This window comes from Salvelinus alpinus, chromosome 2, assembly GCF_045679555.1.
Source record: "Salvelinus alpinus chromosome 2, SLU_Salpinus.1, whole genome shotgun sequence".
In the NCBI taxonomy this organism is placed as follows: domain Eukaryota; kingdom Metazoa; phylum Chordata; class Actinopteri; order Salmoniformes; family Salmonidae; genus Salvelinus; species Salvelinus alpinus.
Window position 1 is genome coordinate 120,671,600 of NC_092087.1, and position 19,903 is coordinate 120,691,502.

At 47.0% G+C, this 19,903-nt stretch overlaps 1 protein-coding gene across 10 annotated transcripts in view; it reads right to left on the reverse strand.

Moving 5' to 3' along the window:
* Positions 1-3,328: 3,328 nt before the first annotated feature.
* Positions 3,329-19,903, reverse strand: part of LOC139568511 (septin-9-like) — a 90,767-nt gene continuing 74,192 nt past the window's right edge. For all 10 annotated transcript variants that reach the window (XM_071390378.1, XM_071390382.1, XM_071390379.1 and 7 more), the window contains 5 exons: positions 9,892-10,009; positions 7,204-7,299; positions 6,874-6,970; positions 5,094-5,145; positions 3,329-4,971 (listed from right to left, as the gene is read on the reverse strand). In XM_071390378.1, the coding sequence (XP_071246479.1) occupies positions 4,794-4,971; positions 5,094-5,145; positions 6,874-6,970; positions 7,204-7,299; positions 9,892-10,009 (541 nt within the window). In that variant the 3' untranslated portion in view covers positions 3,329-4,793. The remainder of the gene's footprint in view (positions 4,972-5,093; positions 5,146-6,873; positions 6,971-7,203; positions 7,300-9,891; positions 10,010-19,903) is intronic.

The following is a 19,903-nucleotide window of genomic DNA, read 5'->3' on the forward strand; positions in this document are numbered from 1 at the left end:
CGTGGAGAGGATCTGTGTCTGCACCACACGTGCTCACTACCGGTGTCCCCCAGGGCTCAGTTCTAGACCCTCTTCTCTAAACACCAAATCACTCAGCTCCATCATATCCTCACAGTTGCACCTATCAACTTTTCTCCTTCCCACCCCTTCTGACACACAGGTGGCGACATGCATCTCTGAGTGCCTGGCAGACATCTCAGCTTGGAAGTCGGTCCACCACCTCAAGCTCAACAAGAAGGAGCTTCTCTTCCTCCGGCGGGGAAGGCCTGCCCGCTCCAAGACTTCTCCATCACAGTTGACGCCATGGGGTTTCCCTCCCAGACTTCAAAGAACCTTGGCGTGACCATGGACAACAATCTGTCATTCCCTGCAAACATCAAAGCAGGGACTCGTTCCTGCAGGTTCATGCTCTACAACATCCATAGAGTACGATCTTACCTCACACAGGAAGCGGCGCAGGTCCTAATCCAGGCACTTGTCATCTTCTGTCTGGACTACTGAAACTCTGTTGGCTGGGCTCTCCGCTTGTGCCATAAAACCCCTGCAACTTAACGCCAGAATGCCGTAGCCCACCTTGTGTTCAACCTTCCCAAGTTCTCCATTGTCACCCTGCTCCTCCACACACTCCACTGGTTTCCAGTCGAAGCTTGCATCCACTGGTAATTGCCTACGGAACAGCAAGGGGAACTGCCCCTCCCTACTTTCAGGCTATGCTCAAACCCTACACCCCAAACGGAGGACTCCGTTCTGCCACCTCTGGTCTCTTGGCCCTCCCACCTCTAGAGGAGGGCACCTCCCGCTCAGCCCAGCCCAAGATCTTCTCTGTCCTGGCACCCCAATGGTGTAACAAGCTTCAACCTAACATCAGGAAAGCAGAGTCCCTGCCCATCTTCCGAAAACGTTTGAAACCCTACTTCTTCAAATTGGATATGTCACGTGCGCTGAATACAACAGTGTAGACTTTACCGTGAAATGCTTACTTATGACCCCCTTCTCAACGACGCAGAGTTAAAAAGAAAAATTAACTAAATACAAAATTAAATAGTAACAACAAAATAGCAATAACAAATAGCTACTCAGATGTATAGCCGTTCCCTAGCCGTTCCCTAGTCGTTCCCTAGCCGCTCCCTAGCCTGGGGCTCTCCACTGGGACACACTTAACTCATACTACAACCAGGTAGCCCCAACTGGGGGATTTTATTTGGCCTCCCAAGTTTGTTATTGGACATAAGACTAAAAACACCAGCAAATCAGCTCCAAGTGATTTTAATTCAGGAAATGTGTTACGAAGTATTCCCACGCATAATAAAATAGATATATGCAATCGTATACAAATGAAAGCAAGGTTTGAAATGATGTTTTAGTCAAATATTATATCCGTTTGGGCTTTTTGGAGTCAATTTGCAGTCTACAAATGATTTGTAATAATGTTCCAGCCCCCTGACCATCCACTCAAAAAATATATAATTGGCCCACGGCTGAATCCAGTTGATGACCCTGGTCATACACATACGCAGGCGCCCACACACCCACACAAGAAGTGCATGCAACATTTTAAAAAGGCGATGTTCTAAGAGCCCTTATCATGTGTGTGTGAAGGGCACAGATTTGGTGGTGGCTTTTAATTGGCCCTTTTGAGCTGTTGATGTTCTCTTAACGAGAGTCTGCTAGAGCTTGTTACAGTATGGGCATCATTACTCCACCATATCTCTGCCTGACAGCTTTCTTTCATCTACTGAAGGATGCACGCCACAATGTGTAGTGTGTACCAATCTCAGGAGCACTCGGGGTAAGGGTTCCATGCTAGTACTCAAAGAACAAACTGGAGTGTGTGTGTGTGTCTACGTGCATATTAAATGCCACTCACCCACAACCATGTCTAACAAGAGTCCAACTGTAGCCACAGGACTAAACACTCATAGTCCAACACAAAACATTGAATGAAATGACTCAGACCCCCCCCCCCCCTTTAACCTGTTAAAATGGAAGATTCCAGATCCCCGAGGGATCAAACAGAGCCAACAACCTGCAGAGAACAGTAAATCACACAGAGCAGCTTACAAAACACATCCGCTCCCTAGCGTCGCATAAATCTGAAGATATATATTCAACTCGTCACGCCTTACAATAGCCATTCATTTTGTTTGGATTCTTCCCCAGAAGAACATTTGGTGAACAATGATGGGACGCTGTAGAGTGGAGTGTGTGTATGTGTAACTGCCTACAATGTGTGTTGTGGGTGTGCGTGCACACACCTGACTCTGTGTGTGGCACTAGGTGGAGCAAGGTCCCCTACTGGAGGGGTTCTCAAACCTCTCCTCGGGGACCCCCAGACGTTTCACCATTTTGTTGTAGCCCTGAACTAACTCACCGGACTCACCTACAAGTCAAGGGCTTGATGAACAGTCAACAAGTTGAATCAGGTGTTCTAGCTTTGGAATAGTTCAAATACATGGAACGGCTGGTGGTCCCCGGGGAGAGGTTTGAGAACCCCTGCCCTACTGTGCAGGCAGCCTCGCTGAAAACTGAGAGACAGGATACAAATAGGCACTAATGATGATATTAAAGTTCAATCTATAGCCCCGGATACCACGACAGCGCCAGTCAGCTCCCCCTGTGCCATCTGCTGGGTTATGTGACATCTGTGTTCTCCAAGAACACACTTCACACATGCACACAATACTGTATTCCCAGCCCTGAACATTCAACTGTCTATGGCAACATTTCCCAAACTTGGTCCTGGGGTACACGTTTTGGTTTATGCCCCAGCACAACACAGCTGATTAAAATAATCAAAGTTTGACGACGAATTCATTATTTGAATCAGCTGTGTAGTGCTAGGGCAAAAAAACAAAAAGTTCACCCATATGGGGGCCCAAGGACCAAGTTTCGGAAACGCTGGTCTATGGGCCCTTGGCCATGAGCTTGTAGACATGGAAAACATTGGCATTTAAAAGATCCAATCACCTGATTAAAACGGATCCGTGAAAATATGACTACAACACATTCTAGACTTAGCTCACGCTAATGACCCTAATTTGATGTAAAAAACTAACTCCAATACACATTGTGTTTACCTCAATTCACCCACAGATTGTTAAAAATAACTTGTAGCTTGGTCTTCCCCATTATGACTTTGCAAAGACACTTTGTTACGACACTAAAACCCAAACTTTGATGGCAAACTACATAAAGGGGTACCCTTCTTTTTCGCACGGTTTCAGACATGCCAAATTGCACTTGCGCAAAGGGGCTTTTGTGATTGGTTAAGAGAGGAGTCACCTCCACAGGTGAAATTAATTGGCAATCAAGACAATTGTAAACAATAAAAATATCAATCTTTATTTCTTTGACAGCATATCAAAGATAAACCATACTCTCATCATACTATAACAAATTACACAATAACTATACAGCAATAAACATTGTATTTACTTTTGTCATTTATGTTATGCGAGCTACATTGCTGAATGAAGAGTACTCTCGGTTTTGACCTCTGTCTATGAGTTTTTAGCTGAGTGATGAATAGTAGGGAAGATAAGGGAGTTATAGATTGACGACACCCGGAATGCAAAACTGTCAGGGGAACTAAATATTATTTCAAGCTGTGTATATAGGTAACGTATTCAACCTACCTGTAGTCCTATTCTGTATCATGTCCAAAAAGACAGAATATAAATCTAGATTCATACAATTCCCTATAAATAAAGGGGAGACAATGCATGATGGCAAGGAGATACAACCAAAGAGGATCTCTGTAGATTGTCCATCCTCTCTGATACAACTACTCTCTGAGAACAACGGGAGTGTGTAGGCCGACTGGGAGTAAGCTATATGAATATCAAACTCAATTAAAAAGTGAATACATAACAAGCATAAATACCTATTTATAAATCAATTCTATATATTTGCTTCTCTTTAAAACAGAAAGGACATTTATTTGGTTTAGAGAAAGGTCTGAGAGAGCATAGGGATGGATGTCTGTTCCCTGCATCCCCGCCATCCAGACAATAAACAATAGAATAATATTATAACACAACAGTAAATGTAAAATGCACTTGATGCATTAACATGATACGTTTAACAACATATGACATCGGCATATTGGTATAGACAGGATGGTTTGGCAAGAGGTCTTAAACATATGAAAACACAATGGAAAAAGACAAAGGGATTTCAAAGCTGCTCCACACTGCATTGCTGCTTTTCGGGGCAGTGCAGATGTGTCCAAAAATATACAAAGAACCTAAACTCTACCTCCTAATATCTCCAATATCTAGACAACACTATACAGCACAACCCAGACGTAGACCAGGCCATTTCGGCCAGTTATTTCTAGTTTAGCTAATTGATCTGCTACACTTAAGATAGCTGGTCTGTACACTTCTGTATGTTAGAATGCTGTGGCATCCCATCTCCCTAGGGGACATCTTGTACTGTTTACCCAACAGCTCTGACCTACAACTACCTACACTAGAACTTCCAGGTAACAGAAACTCTTTTGGCAGTTGATCATGTAAAAATGGTTATACACTTGATATTGGAATCCTCTTTGGAGTGTGTACAGTCCGTATCAGCCAGTTAGGATGGGTGGGTGGGTGTGTGTGTGTGTGTGTGTCAAATGTGTGTCACGTGGTGTGTTTGCATGTGGTGTGTCACAGTTGCCAGCCACTAAAGATATATATATATGTGTGTGTGTGTGTGTGTGTGTGTGTGTGTGTGTGTGTGTGTGTGTGTGTGTGTGTATGTATGTATGTATGTGTGTGTGTGTGTGTGTGCAGATGGTCAGACGTCTACATCTCATGGGTCAGAACTTGGTGCTGTACTGCCGCCCCGTTGGCCTGCTGTGGGTTAACCAGTGTGTTGGGTGGCTGGCCATTGGGCTGGGCGTTGGTCTCGTTCAGCCTGCGGACGCGGTACACCTCGTAGTGGATGCTACTGGTGATGTCCTTGATGTTCTGCATGTGGGTCCTGACAGAGAGGAAACAAAGATGAAGATTTAGTGAGAAATGTAACCCAGAGAAACATCAAGCGTCATCAAAACACTGGTCAAACACAGTATCACCATCACTTAAAACCCAGTTAATATTCACCTGATGAGAAGGTCTCGCAGGTAGGCAAACTCACAGTGCGCAATATTCTCAACTGCAAAAAGAGAGTAAAGAAAATGAAATGGCATTCAATGGGATAAACAGCAAGTGTTTTCTGTTTACAGTTACTCAAATAATATTCAATACAATAGCCACGTAGCATATATTTTGTGTATCAGGGTGTGCGTAACAAGTTAAATGCCATGTGCTATTCTACACTCTGCCACAAGATGGGAGTGTTGTGCCAAAGACCGGTCAAGGAAGCCCATTTCACTTTACATCTGCAGCAATTATCTTAAATCAAGATTACACTTTCCACTAGAAGTCATTTAATACATCTCAGCACCCCTTGGCAAGTCAGACAGTTTAACAAACTCTCTATGTTTGAATGATCGGTTATGTCAAGCCCACAAAATGAAAAAGGAGCGCTATTTATGTGAAATCGCAGCACAGGAAATTAAATTCCATTTCATCCCTGGTAGGGAGGGGTGGGGGAGAGGAGGGGGAGAAGAGGGTGCTGCTGTGTAACCACCACAGTCTGTGGGTGGGTGTACTGATTCATGTGGTGGTGGGTCTCCCTTAATTTAAAACCAGGCTGGTTTTAAATGTTTCTCTGGGTAACACTTTCCTCCACCCATTGCAAACAGGGGATTAACAAAAGAACACACAGAGACAGACACGTTGTATATGTTGCTGTATTGGCACCAGCCCTCTCTGACTTATGGAACGAGAAGGAGGGGGAGGAAGAACGGTCGATAATGAGAAAGAGAGAATGAGATTGGGGCAGTGGTAGAGGAAAAAGAGAACGTAAGAGACGACAGAAAGAAAGAGGAGAGAGGGAGAAAAAGTGAGAATGAGTAAGAGAATCAGCGAGAGAGAGAAAGAAAGAAAGGAGGAGAGAGGAGGAGAACGAGGAGAAAGAGGAGGAGAACGAGGAGAAAGAGGAGGAGAACGAGATCCTGGCTATGAGAATCCTGGGCCCACAGGCCTCCCTCCTCTTGTGGCCTAATTTATGATATCGGTGCAGACGTGCCCAGCAGCTTCCTCTCCGATTGCTCCCTCCCTCTTCATCCTTTCCTCCCTTACTCCCTCCTTCCCTCCCTCCCTCCTTCCTTCCGCCTGAGCACACTGACTGCCTGGTTGGGTTAGAGTCATTGTTCCCTCAGCCAGAGGACAACCACATTACTCACTCTTATCACACCCGTGCTCCTAAACACACCTTTGTCTTCGAGTTCAATTACAGTCCATGGGTGTTTAAAGAAGACCTTGACAGTTCCAGAACAGGAACTAAGTACCAGAACACTAGAAAGCTATGTATTCTAAGCTCTGGTTGGTTGGTTCTTTGAACAGACCTAACAGGAATAGAGGTCCAGAATAATATAGTTGTTCTATACAAGTGTGGAGTGATGAAAGGAGCATTCACCAAGGGCCAAGAGGGGCCCTGGAGGGGCCAGGTGCAATCTGGGAAGGAAACAGTCGGTCCGCCAGTGAAAAAAGGAGCTGTGACTCTCTCTCTCTCTCCTTTTCCCCCACTGTGTTATGGCTCAGTAAATCCTCCTTGGGTCTGGGACTCAGAAATGCCTTTAGTCACAGACCAGAGAAACGTGGATATGAGACACTCGCTCATAGTCACAAAAGACTCAATCATTTGGCTCGGATTTAAACATGTACTGGAAGCAGTAACATACGTATTCATGGTTTCTCCACTGTGCAACCCATTTGACATGATTAGTTTGACAGGGATAGTAATGGTTGTGTGTGTGTTGAATGTGTGTTGAATGACCTTCTATGGTTCCCCACTTTGTTTTTCTGCCCAGAAGCCTCTTTCCATTGACCTGGTACTCCTGGTCGCTCCCCACCACAGCAAATGGGATCATTTCCTGATGACACACACACACACACACACACACACACACACACACACACACACACACACACACACACACACACACACACACACACACACACACACACACACACACACACACACACACACACACACACACACACACACACACACACACACATTAAGACCAACAATGCTTTGTAATGAATCCATGCGCCAGTGGGGTGTGTGTGTGATTCTGCATGCGTTTACACACTGTAAACCCACCCTGATCTTATCATTGATCATCCTGTCATCAGAATCCTCGTCAAACTCTTCCTGAGGGTAGACATCGATCCCGTTGGCTCGCAGTCCTTCCCTGATCTGCACAAACATAAAACAGAAACACGTCACAATCTGACACCATGTTGCAGTGTCACATCAATGTACTGTAGAACAGCAGTCAGGGCAAAACAATGGCCGCTTCCACCTCATGTCATCTACCAAGTCATCCTGGTAGTCCTGGAGGTGGAGGAGTGTGTGTCCTGCCCAGTACATCACACACCAAAGCCTTTCACTCACCACCAGGGGAAAGCCCGGGGGAAGGGAAGCTGAGACTTGTATCACCGACAGTAAATAAGCCTACTCATTCTTCCAACTAAACTTTCACTGGCTAACTGCCAACAATAAAAATATAAATTATTCATGCAGATAGCCAGATTGTTAGACCAGTATCAGGTCAAAGTGACTGAAAATATAACAGGATAGGAAATGACTGACCTCAATTCTAGAGTAGCTCACTCCGAGTCCACCGTAAACACTGCTAAGGCTGGTGTTGACGTTAAATGATCTTTAATGATGAGAGTTAATGTGGAGGTTAACCACTATTACACAAATATACAGCCAGACACTCAGGTTTACAAAATGGCCGCCTTTCTTCTATGTCTTTATAATGACTGGAACACAGACAAGAGATAGAGTGAGAATGACAGGCTTCTCCTGCCAGTGGTGATGGCCATTAAATGAATGACCGTTCCGCTCACAATTACTACTTTGACAGTTTGAACAGGTTTTCTACATTTCTCTGTTTATACTTCTTGGAAAGTTTAAACGTGTAACTTTCTCAGTCTTAGGCCTATATTATAAGCCTACAACAGTCAAGGGAACGTGACCAGAGCACGCGCTCGCACGCCCGCAACGAACTGTGGACACAGAGGGTAAAACAATAAAAAAGCTCTCTGGTTCCCTTTGCATGTCAACTGCTGCAGTGAACAGAGAACAAGGAAGAAACGTTAAGATCACAATCCCAGGGTCGTACATTGCCCAGTCCATGCAGCCAACCAAAACAAGCTGGTTACAAGCCCCAGAGCTTCCATCTCGCCTGCCCTTGTTCTCATTGGCCATTGTCGGGGAAAACGGTAGCCAAGTCGCCCAGCGTGTTTCCTCCTCCAGAATTAATAAAGTTCTGTCTCTGGATGCCAGAGAGGGGGAGACTAGCGTCCCTCGAGAGTGTGTGCGCGCGCGCGCGCATGTTCTTTTCTTCTGCCAGGCTGACCACCAAACACACACTGGAACAGAGGGGGGTGCAGAGGCCTGGTATGGTGCAACTTTCAAGAGACAGCAGGAAGAGAAAGCAGCAACAGAAAATTCCATTGAATTCTAAATCAGCAGAGATGGCCTCTATACCATAGACATGAGTCATCAACAGAAAGGGCTGCGCTTTCTTTCATGGAGGAGTGGCTACTGACGGACCTCAACTAGACAGCCTCTACCGAGCAGCTACCAGACAGCCTCTGCCGAGCAGCTACCAGACAGCCTCTGCCGAGCAGCTACCAGACAGCCTCTGCCGAGCAGCTACCAGACAGCCTCTACCGAGCAGCTACCAGACAGCCTCTACCGAGCAGCTACCAGACAGCCTCTACCGAGCAGCTACCAGACAGCCTCTACCGAGCAGCTACCAGACAGCCTCTACCGAGCAGCTACTAGACAGCCCTACCACTAGACAGCCTCTACCACTAGACAGCCTCCACCAAGTAGCTACTAGACAGTCTACCACTAGACAGCCTCCACCAAGTAGCTACTAGACAGTCTACCACTAGACAGCCTCCACCACTAGATAGCCTCCACCAAGTAGCCACTAGACAGCCTCCACCACTAGACAGCCTCTACCAAGTAGCCACTAGACAGCCTCCACCACTAGACAGCCTCTACCACTAGACAGCCTCCACCAAGTAGCTACTAGACAGCCTCCACCAAGTAGATACTAGACAGCCTCCACCACTAGACAGCCTCTACCAAGTAGCCACTAGACAGCCTCTACCAAGTAGCCACTAGACAGCCTCCACCACTAGACAGCCTCCACCACTAGACATCCTCTACCAAATAGCTACCAGACAGCCTCTACCGAGTGCTGCATAAACCTTACTCTAAACTCTGGAGGGGAACTCCTCATCTGAGGTCCTGTGTGGTTTCTCCATCTCCTGTACCCATTAGCTTATTGCTAATAAGAGACTAGCCTGCTACAGTAAACTGGCATCTGTGCAGACGTCAGCTGCCTCGGAGGTTTACAGAAAGCTGCAATACTGTAAATAAATCACTTCTTAAAATGCTCCTTTCTGGCTAAAAACATCCGTTAAGTTTTCCAGGGTTTCATACCGCTACTCCCCAGACTGGGCAGAGTACAGTAGTTTATCCAGATGGCTGCTGTTTGTAATGCCTGGCATCGCTTCATACCGGCCTGTGTGTGATCTTACCCTCTCGTTACCCTGTGTGTGTGTGTGTGTGTGCGGCGTGGTGTGATCTTACCCTCTCATTACCCTGTTTTTACCCTGCTGTAAAGGCCCAGGTCAGGTTGTTGTAGTGCAAAAGGGACTAGTTTAAAAGCAAATCTACAGATCAACGTCATAGGCGATTTGTGTACACACACGTGCATGTATACACATCACACACACACACACATGCGTGCACACAACTTACCGTCTGTTTGAAGAAGTCCCTCTCCTCCAGGGTGAGTGTATCTGCCTTAGCGATGACAGGGACTATGTTGACCACTTTACTCAGACGACTCATAAACTCCACATCCAGGGGCCTCAGACTGGAGAGAGACAACATGGAGGGAGAGAGAGAGAGGGGAGGGGGGAGAAGGAGAGAGAAAGATGTTAATAAGATAACTTCCAGAGAAAAGGAGATATTTTCTGATTGAATCAAATGTTATTTGCCACATGCGTAGAATACAACAGGTGTAGACCTTACAGTGAAATGCTTACTTACAAGCCCTTAACCAACAATGCTTTAAGAAGTTAAGAAGAAAAATGTGTTAAGTAAAAAATAGATAAGTAGAACATTTGAAAATAAAAGTAACAAATAATTAAACAGCAGTGGTAAAATAACAATAGCGAGGCTATATACAAGGGGTACCAGTACAGAGTCAATGTGCGGGGGCACCGGTTAGTCGAGGTAATTGAGGTAGTATGTATATGTAGGTAGAGTTAAAGTGACCATGCATTGATAATAAACAGAGAGTAGCAGCAGCGTAAAAGAGGGATCTGGGTAGCCCTTTGATTAGCTGTTCAGGAGTCTTATGGCTTGGGGGTAGAAGCTATTAAGAAGCGTTTTGGACTTGCACTCCGGTACCTCTTGCCGTGCGGTAGCAGAGAGAATAGTCTATGACTAAGGTGGCTGGCGTCTTTGACAATTTGTAGGGCCTTCCTCTGACACCGCCTGGTATAGATGTCCTGGATGGCGGGAAGCATGTCCCCACGCACTACCCTCTGTAGTGCTTTGCGTTCCGAGGCCGAGCGGTTGCCATACCAGGCAGCGATGCAACCAGTCAGGATGCTCTCGATGGTGCAGCTGTAGAATCTTTTGAGAATCTGAGGACACATGCCAAATCTTTTCAGTCTCCTGAGGGGGAATAGGCTTTGTCGTGCCCTCTTCACAACTGGCTTGGTGTGTTTGGACCATGATAGTTTGTTTGTGATGTGGACACCAAGGAACTTGAAGTTCTCAACCTGCAGCCCCGTCGATGAGAATGGGGGCTTGCTCGGTCCTCCTTTTCCTGTAGTCCACAATCATCTCCTTTGTCTTGATCACGTTGAGGGAGAGGTTGTTGTCCTGGCACCACACGGCCAGGTCTCTGACCTTCTCCCTATAGGCTGTCTCATCGTTTTTGGTGATCAGGCCTACCACTGTTGTGTCATCTGCAAACTTGATGATGGTGTTGGAGTCGTGCCTGGCCATGCAGTCATGAGTGAACAGGGAGTACAGGAGGGAACTGAGCACGCACCCATGAGGGGCACCCGTGTTGAGGATCAGCATGGCGGATTACCTACCCTCACCACCTGGGGGCAGCCTGTCAGGAGGTCCAGGATCCAGTTGCAGATGGAGGTGTTTAGTCCCAGGATCCTTAGCTTAGTGATGAGCTTTGAGGGCACTATGGTGAAGAACGCTGAGCTGTAGCCAATGAATAGCATTCTCACATAGGTGTTCCTTTTGTCCAGGTGTGAAAGAGCAGTGTGGAGTGCAATAGAGATTACATCATCTGTGGATCTGTTGGGGCAGTATGCAAATTGGGGTGTGGGTCTAGGGTTTCTTGGATAATGGCATTGATGTGAGCCATGACCAGCCTTTCAAAGCACTTCATGGCTACAGACGTGAGTGCTACGGGTCGGTAGTCATTTAGGCAGGATACCTTAATGTTCTTGGGCACAGGGACTATGGTGGTCTGCTTGAAACATGTTGGTATTACAGACTCTGTCAGGGACAGGTTGAAAATGTCAGTGAAGACACTTGCCAGTTGGTCAGCGCATGCTCGGCGTACACGTCCTGGTAATCCGTCTGGCCCTGCGGCCTTGTGAATGTTGACCTGTTTAAAGGTCTTACTCACATCGGCTACGGAGAGTGTGATCACACAGTCGTCCGGAACACTGATGCTCTCATGTTACTTGCCTCAAAGTCAAATCAAATCAAATTTTATTAGTCACATACACATGGTTAGCAGATGTTAATGCGAGTGTAGCGAAATGCTTGTGCTTCTAGTTCCGACAATGCAGTAATAACCAACAAGTAATCTAACCTAACAATTCCACAACTACTACCTTATACACACACAAGTGTAAAGGGATAAAGAATATGTACATAAAGATATATGAATGAGTGGTGGTACAGAACGGCATAGGCAAGATGCAGTAGATGGTATAGAGTACGGTATATACATATGAGATGAGTACTGTAGGGTATGTAAACATAAAGTGGCATAGTTTAAAGTGGCTAGTGGTACATGTATTACATAAAGATGGCAAGATGCAGTAGATGATATAGAGTACAGTATATACATATGAGATGGGTAATGTAGGGTATGTAAACATTATATTAAGTGGCATTGTTTAAAGTGGCTAGTGGTACATTTTTACATAATTTCCATCAATTCCCATTTTTAAAGTGGCTGGAGTTGAGTCAGTATGTTGGCAGCGGCCGCTAAATGTTAGTGGTGGCTGTTTAACAGTCTGATGGCCTTGAGATAGAAGCTGTTTTTCAGTCTCTCGGTCCCTGCTTTGATGCACCTGTACTGACCTCGCCTTCTGGATGATAGCGGGGTGAACAGGCAGTGGCTTGGGTGGTTGTTGTCCTTGATGATCTTTATGGCCTTCCTGTGACATCGGGTGGTGTAGGTGTCCTGGAGGGCAGGTAGTTTGCCCCCGGTGATGCGTTCTGCAGACCTCACTACCCTCTGGAGAGCCTTACGGTTGTGGGCGGAGCAGTTGCCGTACCAGGCGGTGATACAGCCCGACAGGATGCTCTCGATTGTGCATCTGTAGAAGTTTGTGAGTGCTTTTGGTGACAAGCCGAATTTCTTCAGCCTCCTGAGGTTGAAGAGGCGCTGCTGCGCCTTCTTCACGACGCTGTCTGTGTGGGTGGACCAATTCAGTTTGTCCGTGATGTGTACACCGAGGAACTTAAAACTTTCCACCTTCTCCACTACTGACCCGTCGATGTGGATAGGGGGGTGCTCCCTCTGCTGTTTCCTGAAGTCCACAATCATCTCCTTTGTTTTGTTGACGTTGAGTGTGAGGTTATTTTCCTGACACCACACTCCGAGGGCCCTCACCTCCTCCCTGTAGGCCGTCTCGTCGTTGTTGGTAATCAAGCCTACCACTGTAGTGTCATCCGCAAACTTGATGATTGAGTTGGAGGCGTGCATGGCCACGCAGTCGTGGGTGAACAGGGAGTACAGGAGAGGGCTCAGAACGCACCCTTGTGGGGCCCCAGTGTTGAGGATCAGCGGGGTGGAGATGTTGTTACCTACCCTCACCACCTGGGGGCGGCCCGTCAGGAAGTCCAGGACCCAGTTGCACAGGGCGGGGTCGAGACCCAGGGTCTCGAGCTTGATGACGAGTTTGGAGGGTACTATGGTGTTAAATGCTGAGCTGTAATCGATGAACAGCATTCTCACATGGGTATTCCTCTTGTCCAGATGGGTTAGGGCAGTGTGCAGTGTGGTTGCGATTGCGTCGTCTGTGGACCTATTGGGTCGGTAAGCAAATTGGAGTGGGTCTAGGGTGTCCGGTAGGGTGGAGGTGATATGGTCCTTGACTAGTCTCTCAAAGCACTTCATGATGACGGAAGTGAGTGCTACGGGGCGGTAGTCGTTTAGCTCAGTTACCTTAGCTTTCTTGGGAACAGGAACAATGGTGGCCCTCTTGAAGCATGTGGGAACAGCAGACTGGGATAAGGATTGATTGAATATGTCCGTAAACACACCAGCCAGCTGGTCTGCGCATGCTCTGAGGACGCGGCTGGGAATGCCGTCTGGGCCTGCAGCCTTGCGAGGGTTAACACGTTTAAATGTTTTACTCACCTCGGCTGCAGTGAAGGAGAGCCCGCAGGTTTTGGTAGGGGGCCGTGTCAGTGGCACTGTATTGTCCTCAAAGCGGGCAAAAAAGTTGTTTAGCCTGTCTGGGAGCAAGACATCCTGGTCCGCGACGGGGCTGGTTTTCTTTTTGTAATCCGTGATTGACTGTAGACCCTGCCACATACCTCTTGTGTCTGAGCTGTTTAATTGCGACTCGATTTTGTCTCTGTACTGGGACTTAGCCTGTTTGATTGCCTTGCGGAGAGAATAGCTACACTGTTTGTATTCGGTCATGCTTCCGGTCACCTTGCCCTGGTTAAAAGCAGTGGTTCGCGCTTTCAGTTTCACGCGAATGCTGCCGTCAATCCACGGTTTCTGGTTTGGGAATGTTTTAATCGTTGCTGTGGGTACGACATCGTCAATGCACTTCCTAATGAACTCGCTCACCGAATCAGCTTATTCGTCAATATTGTTGTTGGACGCAATGCGGAACATATTCCAATCCGCGTGATCGAAGCAGTCTTGAAGCGTGGAATCAGATTGGTCGGACCAGCGTTGAACAGACCTGAGCGCGGGAGCTTGTTGTTTTAGTTTCTGTTTGTAGGCTGGAATCAACAAAATGGAGTCGTGGTCAGCTTTTCCGAAAGGGGGGCGGGGGAGGGCCTTATATGCGTCGCGGAAATTAGTATAACAATGATCTAGGGTTTTTCCAGCCCTGGTAGCACAATCGATATGCTGATAGAATTTAGGGAGTTTTGTTTTTAGATTAGCCTGGTTAAAATCCCCAGCTACGATGAATGCAGCCTCAGGGTGTGTGGTTTCCAGTTTACAAAGACTCAGATAAAGTTCGTTCAGGGCCATCGATGTGTCTGCTTGGGGGGGAATATATACGGCTGTGATTATGATTGAAGAGAATTCCCTTGGTAGATAATGCGGTCGACATTTTATTGTGAGGAGTTCTAGATCAGGTGAACAGAATGACTTGAGTTCCTGTGTGTTGTTATGATGATCACACCACGTCTCGTTAATCATAAGGCATACCCCCCCGCCCCTCTTCTTACCAGAAAGATGTTTGTTTCTGTCGGCGCGATGCATGAAGAAACCAGCTGGCTGCACCGACTCCGTTAGCGTCTCTTGAGTTAGCCATGTTTCCGTGAAGCAGAGCACGTTGCAATCCCTGATGTCTCTCTGGAATGCTACCCGTGCTCGGATTTCATCAACCTTATTGTCAAGAGACTGGACATTGGCGAGTAGTATGCTAGGGAGTGGAGCGCGATGTGCCCGTCTCCGAAGCCTGGCCAGGAGACCGCCTCGTTTGCCCCTTTTACGGCGTCGCACAGGGTCGCCGGCTGGGATCAGATCCATTGTATTGGGTGGAAGGCAAAACACTGGATCCGTTTCAGGAAAGTCATATTCCTGGTAGGAACGATGATGAGTTGACGTTAATCGTATATTCAGTAGTTCCTCCCGACTGTATGTAATGAAACCTAAGATTACCTGGGGTACCGATGTAAGAAATAACACATAAAAAAACAAAATACTGCATATTTTCCAAGGAACGCGAAGCGAGGCGGCCATCTCGTTCCGGCGCCGGATGTTTTGTGAGCATAGAAGTAATTTAGCTCGTCTGGTAGGCTCGTGTCACTGGGCAGCTTGCGGCTGTGCTTCCCTTTGTAGTCTGTAATAGTTTCCAAGCCCTGCAACTTCCGACGAGAGTCGGAGCCGGGGTAGTACGATTCAACCTTAGTCCTGTATTGATGCTTTGCCTGTTTGATGGTTCGTTGTAGGGCATAGCAGGATCTCTTATAAGCTTCCGGGTTACAGTCCTGCTCCTTGAAGGCGGCAGCTCTACCCTTTAGCGCAGTGCAGATGTTGCCTGTAATCCATGGCTTCTGGTTGGGGTATGTACGTACAGTCACTGTGGGAACAATGTCATCAATGCACTTATTGATGAAGCCAGTGACTGATGTGGTGTACTCCTCAATGACATCAGAAGAATCCCGGAGCATATTCCAGTCTGTGCTAGCAAAACAGTCCTGTAGCTTAGCTTGGTAGGTTATATTGTAATGCAGCACTGTGGTATAATTGAAAACATGTCCAAAACGTTTATTCAATCACAAAGGACATTTCTTTTGAGACGTATGATAAAGCAGTTGTGAGGCAATGAATGTCACATCCACTGAAGACTTTTCAGTCATGGATGTTATGAGACAGATATACCACTAGGGGGCACCGATGGTCCATTGTCTATTATTTTCTGATCGATAATGTGATTGTGCAGCAGTGTGCCAGTATAATCCTAATTATTAAATTTAAAAGACGAATCACAACCTCTTTCCAAGGTTAAACACAAAATGGTTAAGAACTGAAACTTATATAAGCCTGCAAACATATAAAGGTCCTCTCAAGATTTGTCATGGTTGGCAGTTTTAGGAGTTGAAACGTGTTGGATAATGCAATTGAATACATATCTATATTGAGCATCATGTGATGAGAGATATTGTCCTCAATTGACCACTCACACAAAGCTTGTGCATCCTACTCCCAAATTGTCAAGTCTTAGAGCTTCTCTACTCTTCTGTCCTCCTACAAACCTTCTCTCTTCCCCATCTCATCTCTTTCTATCCTGTATAAATCAAATCAAATCAAATCAAATCAAATTTTATTAGTCACATACACATGGTTAGCAGATGTTAATGCGAGTGTAGCGAAATGCTTGTGCTTCTAGTTCCGACAATGCAGTAATAACCAACAGTAATCTAACCTAACAATTCCACACTACTACCTTACACACACACAAGTGTAAGGGATAAAGAATATGTACATAAAGATATATGGATGAGTGGTGGTACAGAACGGCATGGCAGATGCAGTAGATGGTATAGAGTACGGTATATACATATGAGATGAGTACTGTAGGGTATGTAAACATAAAGTGGCATAGTTTAAAGTGGCTAGTGGTACATGTATTGCATAAAGATGGCAAGATGCAGTAGATGATATAGAGTACAGTATATATACATATGAGATGGGTAATGTAGGGTATGTAAACATTGTATTAAGTGGCATTGCTTAAAGTGGCTAGTGGTACATTTTTACATAATTTCCATCAATTCCCATTTTTAAAGTGGCTGGAGTTGAGTCAGTATGTTGGCAGCGGCCGCTAAATGTTAGTGGTGGCTGTTTAACAGTCTGATGGCCTTGAGATAGAAGCTGTTTTTCAGTCTCTCGGTCCCTGCTTTGATGCACCTGTACTGACCTCGCCTTCTGGATGATAGCGGGGTGAACAGGCAGTGGCTTGGGTGGTTGTTGTCCTTGATGATCTTTATGGCCTTCCTGTGACATCGGGTGGTGTAGGTGTCCTGGAGGGCAGGTAGTTTGCCCCTGGTGATGCGTTCTGCAGACCTCACTACCCTCTGGAGAGCCTTACGGTTGTGGGCGGAGCAGTTGCCGTACCAGGCGGTGATACAGCCCGACAGGATGCTCTCGATTGTGCATCTGTAGAAGTTTGTGAGTGCTTTTGGTGACAAGCCGAATTTCTTCAGCCTCCTGAGGTTGAAGAGGCGCTGCTGCGCCTTCTTCACAACGCTGTCTGTGTGGGTGGACCAGTTCAGTTTGTCCGTGATGTGTACACCGAGGAACTTAAAACTTTCCACCTTCTCCACTACTGACCCGTCGATGTGGATAGGGGGGTGCTCCCTCTGCTGTTTCCTGAAGTCCACAATCATCTCCTTTGTTTTGTTGACGTTGAGTATGAGGTTATTTTCCTGACACCACACTCCGAGGGCCCTCACCTCCTCCCTGTAGGCCGTCTCGTCGTTGTTGGTGATCAAGCCTACCACTGTAGTGTCATCCGCAAACTTGATGATTGAGTTGGAGGCGTGCATGGCCACGCAGTCGTGGGTGAACAGGGAGTACAGGAGAGGGCTCAGAACGCACCCTTGTGGGGCCCCAGTGTTGAGGATCAGCGGGGTGGAGATGTTGTTACCTACCCTCACCACCTGGGGGCGGCCCGTCAGGAAGTCCAGGACCCAGTTGCACAGGGCGGGGTCGAGACCCAGGGTCTCGAGCTTGATGACGAGTTTGGAGGGTACTATGGTGTTAAATGCTGAGCTGTAATCGATGAACAGCATTCTCACATGGGTATTCCTCTTGTCCAGATGGGTTAGGGCAGTGTGCAGTGTGGTTGCGATTGCGTCGTCTGTGGACCTATTGGGTCGGTAAGCAAATTGGAGTGGGTCTAGGGTGTCCGGTAGGGTGGAGGTGATATGGTCCTTGACTAGTCTCTCAAAGCACTTCATGATGACGGAAGTGAGTGCTACGGGGCGGTAGTCGTTTAGCTCAGTTACCTTAGCTTTCTTGGGAACAGGAACAATGGTGGCCCTCTTGAAGCATGTGGGAACAGCAGACTGGGATAAGGATTGATTGAATATGTCCGTAAACACACCAGCCAGCTGGTCTGCGCATGCTCTGAGGACGCGGCTGGGAATGCCGTCTGGGCCTGCAGCCTTGCGAGGGTTAACACGTTTAAATGTTTTACTCACCTCGGCTGCAGTGAAGGAGAGCCCGCAGGTTTTGGTAGGGGGCCGTGTCAGTGGCACTGTATTGTCCTCAAAGCGGGCAAAAAAGTTGTTTAGCCTGTCTGGGAGCAAGACATCCTGGTCCTCGACGGGGCTGGTTTTCTTTTTGTAATCCGTGATTGACTGTAGACCCTGCCACATACCTCTTGTGTCTGAGCTGTTGAATTTCGACTCGATTTTGTCTCTGTACTGAGACTTGGCCTGTTTGATTGCCTTGCGGAGAGAATAGCTACACTGTTTGTATTCGGTCATGCTTCCGGTCACCTTGCCCAGGTTAAAAGCAGTGGTTCGCGCTTTCAGTTTCACGCGAATGCTGCCGTCAATCCACGGTTTCTGGTTTGGGAATGTTTTTATCGTTGCTGTGGGTACGACATCGTCAATGCACTTCCTAATGAACTCGCTCACCGAATCAGCATATTCGTCAATATTGTTGTTGGACGCGATGCGGAACATATTCCAATCTGCGTGATCGAAGCAGTCTTGAAGCGTGGATTCAGATTGGTCGGACCAGCGTTGAACAGACCTGAGCGCGGGAGCTTGTTGTTTGAGTTTTTGTTTGTAGGCTGGAATCAACAAAATGGAGTCGTGGTCAGCTTTTCCGAAAGGGGGGCGGGGGAGGGCCTTATAAGCGTCGCGGAAATTAGTGTAACAATGGTCTAGTGTTTTTCCAGCCCTGGTAGCACAATCGATATGCTGATAGAATTTAGGGAGTTTTGTTTTTAGATTAGCCTTGTTAAAATCCCCAGCTACGATGAATGCAGCCTCAGGGTGTGTGGTTTCCAGTTTACAAAGAGTCAGATAAAGTTCGTTCAGGGCCATCGATGTGTCTGCTTGGGGGGGAATGTATACGGCTGTGATTATGATTGACGAGAATTCCCTTGGTAGATAATGCGGTCGACATTTGATTGTGAGGAGTTCTAGATCAGGTGAACAGAACGACTTGAGTTCTTGTGTGTTGTTATGATGATCACACCACTTCTCGTTAATCATAAGGCATACCCCCCTGCCCCTCTTCTTACCGGAAAGATGTTTGTTTCTGTCGGCGCGATGCATGGAGAAACCAGCTGGCTGCACCGACTCCGTTAGCGTCCCTTGAGTTAGCCATGTTTCCGTGAAGCAGAGCACGTTGCAATCCCTGATGTCTCTCTGGAATGCTACCCGTGCTCGGATTTCATCAACCTTATTGTCAAGAGACTGGACATTGGCGAGTAGTATGCTAGGGAGTGGAGCGCGATGTGCCCGTCTCCGAAGCCTGACCACGAGACCGCCACGTTTTCCCCTTTTTCGGCGTCGCACAGGGTCGCCGGCTGGGATCAGATCCATTGTATTGTGTGGAAGGCAAGACACTGGATCCGTTTCGGGAAAGTCATATTCCTGGTAGGAACGATGATGAGTTGACGTTAATCGTATATTCAGTAGTTCCTCCCGACTGTATGTAATGAAACCTAAGATTACCCGGGGTACCGATGTAAGAAATAACACGTAAAAAAACAAAATACTGCATATTTTCCAAGGAGCACGAAGCGAGGCGGCCATCTCTTTTCGGCGCCGGAAGTAG